The 12276-nt window shown below is 36.5% G+C and overlaps 1 protein-coding gene across 1 annotated transcript in view; it reads left to right on the top strand.

Annotated features, from left to right (window-relative positions):
• The window catches only part of LOC100534741 (uncharacterized), a 32998-nt gene that overhangs the window by 1371 nt on the left and 19351 nt on the right, over nt 1-12276 (top strand). Inside the window, exons 2-5 of the mRNA XM_009291223.5 lie at nt 1136-1315; nt 3222-3410; nt 3673-3849; nt 9133-9274. Coding sequence (XP_009289498.1) covers nt 1136-1315; nt 3222-3410; nt 3673-3849; nt 9133-9274 — 688 coding nt within the window. The remainder of the gene's footprint in view (nt 1-1135; nt 1316-3221; nt 3411-3672; nt 3850-9132; nt 9275-12276) is intronic.

The raw sequence follows: 12276 nt of genomic DNA on the forward strand, positions 1-12276 counted from the left end.
TCTTACCTTGAAGGGAGAGGTTACTATTTCATTATATATGGCCATAGGTTGAGGTGGTCACACATGGCATGTGAACCACAAGGTTAAATTCTGGCACCTCTCCTGTTTAACCTTTATATGCTTCCACTGAGCCAAATAATGAAATAAATAAATAAAAAATCTCCTACCACAGCTATGCTGACGACATTCAGATCTACTTGGCCTTACTGCCTAATGACTTCAGCCCCATTGACACCCTCTGCCAGTGCATTGATCAAATTAACAGCTTGAAGTCATTGCGTTTGGGAACAGAGATGAGGTTCTTAAGGTGAATGCGTACCTTGACACTTAAGGTCAAACAACAAAAAAATAAGGTCAAGAATCTTGGTGTGACTGGAGTCAGATCTGAGTTTCATTTAGTGAATCAGCATACCATAATTTCAAAAACATTACATTAAAATGCTTTGTTTCCAGTGAAGACTTAGAGAAACCTGTTCATGCTTTTATCAGCAGCAGGGTGGATTACCTCATTGGCCTCCTCACTGGCCTTCCCAAAAAGACAGTCAGACAGTAGCAGCTGATTCAGAACGCTGCGGCCAGGATTCTGACCAGAACCAGAAAATCAGGGAGCCCTTAAACTGGCTCCCAGTTACATTCAGAATAGATTTTGTACTATTATTACTTGTCTATAAATCACTAAATGGCCTAGGATCTCAATACATTACAGATATACTTACTGAATACAATCCTAACAGACTAGGGTTTGTACCTTAATAAACTAGAAATTCCAATAGTACAGCCAAAGCAGGGTGAATCGGCCTTCAGCTTCTGCACCCCCCGCTGCTGGAATCAGCTTCCATAAATGATCCGTGAATATATGTGGCTCTTTTTGGATTCTCGGAAGCTTTAGAAATTAAAAATGTAAAACAGGAAATGCGTTGGGACTATTGTTTTTGTTTATATCCCTCAAAATGGTCTATTTAGATGTCATAACAAGACATCCGCCTGACCTGTTTGAAAACCCTGCATTTCTCAAACCAACACATACAACAAATAGGAGATGTGCATGGCATACTAAGCAGGAAGAAAAAACATCTCTGCTCTCTCTTAATCCTGTTTTTATTCTCTCTTCTTTTATGCCTTTCTACCCTCAAAGCTGGTGTTCCACTTCCAGACTCTGTTGGACAACTTTGAAAGAACAGTGATTGACGACAGTCGCAAAAATAAGCGTCCCACAGAGATTTTTGTGGGAAAGATGTTCAAGATGGAGGTGTGGGAGGTGCTGTTAACCTCCATGAGGATCGGAGAGGTGGCAGAGTTTTGGTGTGATGCCGATGTAAGTGTTCGTAAACCTCTTTTTGTTACTCCCACTTATTGTCCCCTTATTTAGAAATAATCACACCAGCTTCATCTTGATCTGATCTAATCTTCACATAAATATAAAAGGGAAAATCCATCTGATTTTTGTGGCTTCCTACATTGTTTTTTTTCTATTTCAAATACAGCTAAAAAAATGTAACAGCTGGTGCAGAAAAACACTGAACAAAGTGTTTCCTGTGATGCTGAGTTTTTTCAGTGCCAAAAAATACAGAATGACCTGGACACGGTAGTCTAGATTCCTCTGAGTCAATTCTTTTGAGTGAATCAGAAACATCACAAACATAGTCTGATCCTCAAAGGAAATGAGCCGGTTTTTAAATGTATTATTATGGTTGTTGGTTTAAATCATTCTGAAAAATGAACTGAGCTTAGGGTGGGTTGCTGAATATACTCCACCAGAATCAAGTCATTGTTAATTAGCATTATTCTCAGTGATGTCAAATATAGTTCACCCAAAAATTTAAATTGCCTTCATTTACTCACCCTTTGCTTGTTTCAAACCTTAATGAGTTTCTTTCTTCTATCTAACACTAGAGAAGATATTTTGCAAGCTGTAAACCTATAGCCATTGACTTATTAGTATTTTATTTCCTATTATGGATGACAATTTTTCAGTTTTCTTCAATGATGATCCGATGATGATGATAAAGGAGGAGCTAAATTTTATCGAACAACTCGTATGATATTCATTTGAACCATTGCCTCCCATAAAGACAGGACAGAAGCATGACACTCACTGATAGCCCCACCCTAAATGACTGAAAGCCCTGCCTAAAGAAACTCCATGTGACCAGAACTAAATAAAAGTCATTTCGAGGTGGGAAGGAATGTAATGGTATGTAATAAACCCTTTTCACAAGACTGTTATGAAGTGTTTAAGAGTCATCATAATCTTAAATCCTTAAATTTGAAATTAAACTCTAGAACTGTGACTCAGTGCAAGCCAACACATATCAGTGATTCAGCATCTACATTTAATAATGTCAAAGAGGTTTAATATTTATCAATTAGATTACAAAGCTTACCATTTCATTGGAGTGTAGTAAGTGCACTATTCTGTGCTTCTGAATGGCTGTATTTAAATTTGTTGTGTTTCGTCTGGTGCAAATGTCATCATGTAGCATGTTGTGAGAACACAGGGGTACAATGTAACCTGCTCACCTAACATTTATGTGCGTGATGCTTATATTATTTGCTAATAAATCACCTCATGTGGAACTCTAAATCTGCGTCTCATTTTGGAGGCTGCTACAGTCCATCGGAGGTCGCATTTTCGGTCGTGGGCACATGCTTTGAGAGCCTTTCTGAATGTATGAATGAAATACTCGGTTTTCCAACAAGGCAACTCAGGGTACTGAAACATAATTGTCTAAACTGGCATTGGGCGGGTTAAAAGAAGCAAAACAAAGACAGACGTTCTGGCATTTAATGCCTTTTCTAAGCAGAATATCTGACTTCAGCATGGTTTTTCAGATAAACAAGAATGTTCACTTTGCACAGTGGTGTCAATCTCAATTTCTGGAGGGCCGCAGCTCTGCATAGTTTAGCTTCAACCACCTCCACCTCACACCTGCTTAATAGTCTCTAGTAGTCTTGAACACCTTGATTACGTGGATCAGCTGTGTTTGATTAGGGTTGGAACAAAACTGTGCAGAGTTCGGGCCTTCCAGGAATTGAGTTTGAGACCTTTGACTTAGCATGTATTTTAAATATCTGCAAACATATTATGATATTTTTATGCTTTGGAGGAGTCAAAAACTGAAATACAACATCTTTAATTTTACAATTACTTGCTATTAGTCCAGTCTCCAGGCATTTTTGTAGGAAACACTAGTATATGATCTTTTTCTTTGTATACTCAGCACACAGGGCTTTATCCCATTGTGGCGAAAGGTATGCGACTGGCTGCTCAGGGAAAGGACCCTCTGGAGGGCCAAAAGCACATGTGTGGCATGGGAAATGTGTTTACCTACCATTCGACAGGCTTCCCGGAGCTCGATGAGCTAATGAGGACACCTCAGCCTCTAATCTTCATCATGGAGCTAATCTCGGTGGGTCAGGTGTACGCACACAGAGCAAGAAAACAAGCAAATGCATACACGCACATTTGCACAACACACTCATATGCTCATTCTAGACCCACTCCTTCACCGCCAACAGATTTTCTCACTGCAACCCAAACAGAGCGTAACAGAATGTTACACAATCAAGTGCTACACGCCAGGAAAGAAAGGCTGTTCCCAATTCTCAGACCGCGTTTTCAATCCTCAATCGAGCGAGACGAGCACGCTCCAATTCTTTTGTCTTCCTCAGGTGGGCGACCCATTCTCTTACCAGCGGGAGTCGTGGATGATGGAGAAGGATGAGAAGCTAAAGGTTGTGCCCTCTTTGCATTATTTGGGCAACGCCCTGGTCAAACAAGGTCGCTTTCGTGAAGCTGCAGAGAAGTACCAGGAGGCCGTGGTTCTGCTGCGTACAGTCCAATCCAGGGTAAAAGAAAACACTGAGTGTCATAGGGCAATAATAAGACAAGGCCTGCACAATATATCATTTCAGCATCGATATCACAATATGCAATAGTCCCGTCGCAGGATCTGCAATGTCAAGTTTGTATTGTAATTAAACCAAAAACACAGTTAAGTATTAAGTTTAACCTTTAGAGGTTTGAGATTATGTATGATTTCAAGTGAATTTAAAGCATCTGGGCACTAGAAATTAGAACATTTGTAAACACGGAATTAACAAAGATGACTTTAATTGTATTGCTGAATAGTTTTAGGGCATCACGGTGGCTCAGTGGGTAGCACGATTGCCTCACAGCATGAAGGTCGCTGGTTCAGCCTCAGCTGGGTCAGTTGTCATTTCTGTGTGAAGTTTGCATGTTCTCTTGTGTTCTTCCGTTTACACCACAAGCCCAAAGACATGTGGTACAGGTAAATTGGGTAGGCTAAATTGTACGTAGTGTATGTGTGTGAACGAGTGTCTATGGATGTTTCCCAGTGATGGGTTGCAGCTGGAAGGGCATCTGCTGTGTAAAAACATATGCTGGATAAAGTTCACCCCAGATTAATAAAGGGACTAAGCCGAAAAGAAAATTAATGAATGAATGAATCATTTTAGGACAACAGGCCTGTAGCCAGGGAGGGGTTCGGGTGGTTTTAAAGACCTACCCCCCCACTGATAAAGGTCCAGAATTTGTCCCAAACATGAGCTCATTTGTTATATTTTGACTGCTAAGCTAAGCTATCATGAAAATAAGCCATAAAAGGCTTTAAAACCGAGCGGAATCTGACGGAAGTGAAGTCATCTTTTACTACTGACCTACTGTATTGTTGTTAAGTAGAAAACATATTACAAGAAACTTTTATTCTAAATCTTGAACCTTATTCTTGAAAGAAAAAATTAAATAAAATCACCAATTGAAAAGTGTGAAGCACCAAAAATGGAGCATATTAAGGATAATTTTAATACTAATTTGGCTATTGTTGTTTTCCATGAATTTTCAAATGTGCTTTTTACAAGAGAGGCAAGAAAAATCATCAAGCTCTACATTATTATTATTATTATTGCTTTAATTGGTTTAATATTCAAATGGCCAAATTCTGACTGAGCAAAGTTGAATGTGCTGCTGTTTGTTATTTTCCTAATAAATGAAAATAAGCTACAGTTTTTGATTTAAAACTTTAACAGATTTTATTTTTCCCCCCTAATGATGATATATGTAATAAATTGGCATTTTTTTAAAGTTTTTTTTTTCTTCAAATATTTTTATTCTAAATCTTTAGGAAATATTTTTAGTACATCAAAAAGTGTGGTTATGTCGGTTACCATCCGACAAGCTAATCCAGCAAAATGTCACTAAATGCAGTAGTTAAATCTCATAATTAAATAGAAAATGAAGTGAATAACTGCAAAAAGGTCACCGGGCACTAGGCTTTCACCAGGCTGTCTACAGGCCTGGACAAGTTTGGTGAAAGGTTTTGATCCACTTCAAATGTTGACTACTGTAAATAAGTGTTATTTTATATTGATTAATTATTTCTGTACATTTATACTGTTAATCTCCAGAAAACACACTGTTTATTTCATTTGTATTTTTGTTCCATTTTATAACTTTATGATTGTAATTATTTTTTATGCAGATTCACTCCCCTACAAAATCATCACAATGTAAAATTATACATTTTTTTCCAAATAGTTATAAGTCATCTTGACTTCACATGTTGCATTCATATCGCAAAAGATATTGCACAAAAACAGAATATCACAATCTCGTTTTTTTCAATATCACACAGCCCTAAATGGGACAAAGATGTAACTAGTGTGGTACAGCATTACAGTGCAAAAAACAACCATATAAATACAATAATTTAATGATGATTTAAGAAGACACATACTACAAATACATACAATTATCGGTTAGTGCAGTAAGGTTACTTGGTAAAAATTCTTGAAATAAAAAAACTTACCTAGGCTTTAGAAACAATGTCTTAAAATAAAGAAACAATGAAACTTACCTAGGCTTTTGAAACAATGTCTTAAAGTAAAGAAACAATGTCTTAAAATAGACTAAGTATTGCTACACTGCAGTATATTTAGTCTAATTATCTTAAAATTAGCTTGTTAATTGTTTTCTAAACAGTTTGCTTTTCTTATTTGGTGTGGAAAAAGTCTTAACTAGAGTTACTAAACAGGAAAATTCCTCAATTTAAGAATTTTCGTTATATATATATATTCAGCCTTTAAATGTGCCAAAGCATTTCAACTTAAAACAAGATTACTGTACAAATTAAATCATACACGCTTATTGTACACAATGTTTTTATATAAATTATTACTTGACAGTTGGTACAATGCGAAATTGTTCCCTGTTGCTTTTCAAAATACTCAAGCTTACTGCAACAAATCATAACGTGATGTATTTTTTTTCACTTAAGAACAAGTAGAAGTTGTTCTTTCTTTTTAATGGGCAAGAAAAAAAGTTTTTTACAGCTAAAATAAACTCCTAAAAATACAAATGTGGTCTTAAATTAAGGCTCCAGTTGCATTTAATCTAACTTAGCAGGTACAGGGTGCCTGCTGGGTCTTAAAAAGTCTTAAATTACAAAATCTTAATATTAGGCTTTAAAAAGTTTTATATTCTCTAAGTATAGTGTTGGAGGTCTTAATTAATTTTTAAACAGGGCTTAATTTTTTCCATCCAATCACCAACAATACATCTCAATAAAACCTTATTTTTTGTCTAACAGCTGTTAGACATTTTTACAGCAAATTTCCCATTTCCAAACTCAAGACAACTAAAAGCAATAATAAAAAGACAACAACAAAATAAAACTAAAAGACAACTAAAAACAGCTATGATTCCTCATGATAATACCGGGCCATTAGAAAAAAAAAAAATCCTGTAGAAGTCTAGGATTATATTATGGTCTTAAAAGGGTGTCAAAAAGTCTTAAATTTGACCTGATGAAACCTGCAGAAAGCCTGAGGTAAAATGTCTACCTTTAGGCTTTACTAAAGTAACTTAAAACAATTATAATAATCAAACAATTTAATCTTGCGTAGTATTGTATCAGGGAGTCTGTAGGGTCTTAAAAAGTGTCTTAAATTTCAAAAACTTTAGGCCTTAAAAAGTCATAAAATCACTGGGTTGTAGGCCTTAAATCAGTTTAAACAGGTCTTAATCTAAACAGGTCTTTCCTATTTATGTGCAAGTAAAGCTTGCCAACGCCCAATCACCAATAATCCATTTCAAAACCTGTTTTTTAAATATATATTTAATTTGTTTTATTGCAAAAAGATACACAACTGCAAATTCTTCAAATTAAATTCCCTCATTAGAAAAAAAAACTAAAGCAACACATCCCTTTACATGAGCTTCCATTAATATAAAAGCTATTACAGAAGTAACCAGGGGCCTGTTTCAGTAAGGAGGTTCAAACAACTCAGAGTTTAAACTTGAACTCTGAGTTGATTTACCAAGAGATTAAAAACTCAGAGTTTTCGGTTTCAGAACAGCTGATCTGAGTTGGGTCAATCAACTTCGAGTAGACCAACTCAGAGTTAAGTGCGCGCACCGTGACTTTAAAAAGGCATTATCAATGGAGCGCAGACATTACGAGTGACTATGGCAATATCTTATAAAAGAGATCACCATTTCTTTCTCCAGCTGAACTTGATGTTCTCATGCAAAGTTATAGCAAATATGAGTGTATATATTTGAAAAGAAGCAACCATCAGTGAAGAAGAGACAGTTAGCGTGGGAAAACAGCTGCTCAAGTTAATGCCTAATTTCACTTTTTAAGTATTTAAATATTTAAGTATAATAAAATAAGTAATGTAATTTGTGACGTTTATATTTTTTTTCTAAACTTTTTTTATACATTTATTAGTTTTAAATGATTTAACAGTGCACTTGTGTGTCTGCCTTTTTTATTGATCAAGTGATAGAGGTTAATATAACATTTAGAAGGTAAGCAGTACTAAAAATAATTTTTAGAAAGAATAATAATCCCATTAATCTAGTTACAGTGCATGTCGAAGGTGAATTTAATTTAATTATTAAAAAAGGATAAGCCATTCTAGTACAGTTCTTCTGTGTGTGACTAAAATGTAGGCAATAGCTATGTTTCCATCCAAATATATTACATAAATTTATGTGCAAAACTGGAATATTGCATAAAAGATGCGAATAAAATTCCATCCAACGAGTCAAAGAGAAAAAAATTGTCACTTCCTGATTAAACTGGCACCAAATATCAACAGTAAAAACAGAATTTACTGTGGTAGAAGAAGCTGCGTCGTTTATTTAGCCTAATTAATGTACTTGCGCCTCGATGTCAGAAGACAATGCTGAAACACAATGAACACGTGGGGGTGTCTGAAGCCATGAGACGCGGAGACTCTTGACACGCACCAGACGTTCGGAGGTAATTAATAATATACACTAATACTGAAACAGTTAAGGCATTTTAGAATGACTAAAACAATATTTAAGACGTGTTACAGTGTGCCCAGCCTGCTGGTTTGTCCATTTACACACATTTTCATTATCATATGATCATGATCTTTTTTTTAATGTACATACTGTAATTTGTTCAGTAAAAGTTTTTCCATCTAAGTTTATGCGCACATTTTCTATCGAATAAAAGTTTATCCTACTCAGTTATGCGTGTTTTTTATGCATATTTTAAAAAGTTATGTGCATCATGACGTTTCTATCAATCGTTTTTATGCACGTATCCAAAATGAGCATTAAAATAGGTGTGTGGAGATGTAAGGCTAAGGCGAGAAATACCGCTTCATCATTAAAAAAGGGGAGGAGACAGACAGAAACTCTGAGTTTAGAGAATAAAACCTGCTTCTGACCAGGTTAGATTCACAGAGTAAGTTACCACAGTAACTTACTCTGAGTTAAAGTTACCTCTCTTTCAGAAACAGGCTTGACTTACCCTGCTTTCTAGAGTTTAACAAACCTGCCGTTTTGAAACGGAAAACCCAGAGTTTCTCTCATTTCAGGGTTAAAATACTCTGAGTTTTCAGTTACCCTCCTTTCTGAAACAGGCCCCAGGCCACTAGAAAAAAATTCTTAGTGTTTACATTTTTAAAAATGCATTCATAAGGGTCTAAAAAGTCTTAAATTTCACGAGAAGAAACCTGAAACCCTGTGTGTTCTTAAAACAAGTCAATGAGATTTCTTATCTAGAAATAAGACTGTAACTCGACTTTTTGCAGTGTAAATAAAGAATCTGAGTTTGTTTACCTTTTTTGTAGGAAATGCCAGGAGATGAAGACTACATTAATCTGGGCAGGCTTATTATTCCGTTAGTACTGAACTACTGCCAGTGCATGTTAGAGCTGGAGGAATATTACGAGGTCATCGAACATGCAACAGAGCTCCTGGATAAGCATAAAGGTAGGATGGATTGTTTGTATGAGCTAAATGGTTGATGTTTTGCTTGCAAGTTTACTCTTGCTAGATGCTGGGACTACACCATCTTGAATCAAACACACCTGCATTAACTCCGCAAGTCATTAGGTAGGAACTTTGGGTGGATCTCAATCCAAGTAGGTGTAGCTGCAGCCCGGAGACCTCCAAGTAGGTTGAGTGATCTCCAAGTGGGAGGGACTTAAACCACAAGTAGGTTGAGTACAGGTGGTGTAGGTGGAGCAGATATTAATACAACACATCAGGTTGCTGTGAGGTTGGGTTTAGGGTTGGTGTAGGTGTTGACGTTAATAAAACACAACATGTTATAATGAGGTTGGGTTTATGTTTTGGGTTTTGTACTTTTAAAAGCACAATAATGGACTTTGTCATGTACAAGACATTAAATATATAAAACTCTAGGTTTGTACAGCCCACTTGGAGCTCGAAAGCCAAACCATTTGGAGCTTAAGTCCCACCCACTTAGCGCTGGCTCCGACCTCTGACTGTTCTTTCTCAATCAGCTCCCTTGTTCAGTAGTCAGGGCACTGATTAGGGAGTCACCCACTTTAAGTGTTGTCCCAATCACAAAATTCATTGGTTGCATTGAAATGATTGCTCCCTAAAAAAAAAGAAAAAAAAAGTCCTACAAAGCAACATGAAAATTAGGGAGCATCGATGTACTCTATCCCTCAACAGAAATGTACGCGAAACATGAATCACGCAAACCAACTCATCAAACATAATGACGAGAAACGAGAAAGGTCTCTCTAAAAAGAACCTGTATTTCACATGAACAAACATAGCTAGACAGATAAAGAACAATCTATTAAACATTAAAAATTGTTTAAAAGTTGCTGGTATATGAAAAAAATATTACATTATTTATCTTTGATGTCCTTTTTAAAAAGTCGTTGAAATATATTAGTTCTACTGTTGTTTACAAATTCCAGTTTTAATGATCTACATTGAGGACGTTCTCAAGTCACACCCAAAGTCCCAATGTCTAGTTCCTAAATTCCCTGAATTGACCAGTGCCGAATTTGTGTGCCTCAACCTCAGGAGCTTGGGAACTGATTGAGAAGCACACTCCGAGACCACTAATATATGGGTTTACTCTCTGTAGCACAGGCGTCAAACTCAGTTTCAAAAGGGCAGCAGCTGTGCACAGTTTAGTTCCAACCCTAATTAAACACACGTGATCAAACTAATTGAGTCCTTCAGGCTTGTTTGAAACCTACAGGTAAGTGTGTTGGAGCAGGGTTGGAACTAAACTGTGCAGGTCTTCGGCCCTCCAGGAATTGAGTTTGACACCCCTGCTCTAGAGAGACCAATTCAACAGAGAAACTGGATTGGAAAGCACAATGTTACACCATTGACAGCTAGTCAAATGTAGTCATGCATAGGAATGGCATATTTTAGGCCAACCTGGAAGTTAACTTCGTCCTAGTTCCTATGACAAGTAATTCATTCAACAACTTACATTAATTGGTATCGCTTTATTTTGATGGTGCCTTTAACACATTTGATTGATTTTAACTTACATTGCATCTACATGCCAACTAATACTTAATGAGTAATAATTGACTGTAAGGTTGGGGTTAATAAATAAGTTAACATGTATATGCAAAGTTTCTTATAGTCAATTAAAATCTGTTGGTTGAGCATTGTCAGCAGATACTAAGCAGACAGTCTACTTATACTTTAATGAGAAATAGTTGGCATTTAGTTGCAATGTAACTTATAGTCAACAGAATGCACAAAAAGCACCATCAAAATAAAGTTCTATCCATTCATTTACAAAAGAATCAGTGAACATCTGCATTTTATATCATATTATCAGTGACCTTCGGTAATTTGTTCTAATGGTTAGAGATATGAACCCAACCCAAAGATCGGTTTGATTCCTATTAGCGAAAGGTTGTACTGTAAGTAAGGGAGAGAATGGACTGCACTCTCTTCCACATTCAATACCCATGACTGAGGTGCCCTTGAGCAAGGCACTGAATCCCCAATTGCTCCCTTGGTACCATAGAAAATGTTCACTTGGATAGTGGATAAATGCAGAGCACAAATTCTGAGCATGGGTTGCTAAGCTTGGCCTTTATATCACTTTCTTTTGCCTACCTTAGACATAAATGTTGATTAGCTAAAAAAATATTCAATCTAAAATTAACCGATGATGATGATTCCTGATGATTCTGCAGGAAAATGACATCTAGTAAACATGTTGCAGGGCATGTAGGTTGAGGTGATGTGTACAAGACCTTAAAGGACAGTTCACCCAAAACTGAAAGCACTTTATTACTCATCCTCATGTTATTCCAATACACTAAGTCCTTTATTCGTCTTCAGAACACAAATGAAGATAAATTAGATGAAATTCTCTCTTTTTTTTTTTATATATTTTTTAATGTTAAGCACCTTGGGTCTGAGAGTAACGCAATTTCGATTCTCTATATGTCTTGTACATGTGACTGAATTAACAATAAAGCTGACTTTGACTTTGACTTCAAGAGCTCCCTCATCCTCCACAGACAGCAATGATCTTAATAACATTCAAAGTTCAAAAAAAGGAAACCAAAACCATTGTCAGAACATTCCAGGTCACTTCAGTGGTTCAAACTGTAATCATATAAAGTTTAAAAAGTATATTAGTTCTACTATCATTTATAAATCCCAGTTTTGATGATCGACATTCTCATGTCACACTGAAAGCACAATGCCTAGTCCTGGAAATGACCAGTGCCCAAACTCATGTGCACAGCTAACTGATCCCCAACCTCGTGAGCTAAGGAACTGATTGAGAAGCACACTCCAGGACCACAAATATATGAGTCTAGACTCTAGAGCAGTGGTCACCAAACTTGTTCCTGGAGGGCCGGTGTCCTGCAGATATTAGCTCCAACCCTAATCAAACACACCTGAACAAGCTAATCAAGATCTTACTAGGTATACTTGAAACATCCAGGCAGCTGTGTTGAGGCAAT

Source organism: Danio rerio, chromosome 14 (genome assembly GCF_049306965.1).
Source record: "Danio rerio strain Tuebingen ecotype United States chromosome 14, GRCz12tu, whole genome shotgun sequence".
Classification (NCBI taxonomy): domain Eukaryota; kingdom Metazoa; phylum Chordata; class Actinopteri; order Cypriniformes; family Danionidae; genus Danio; species Danio rerio.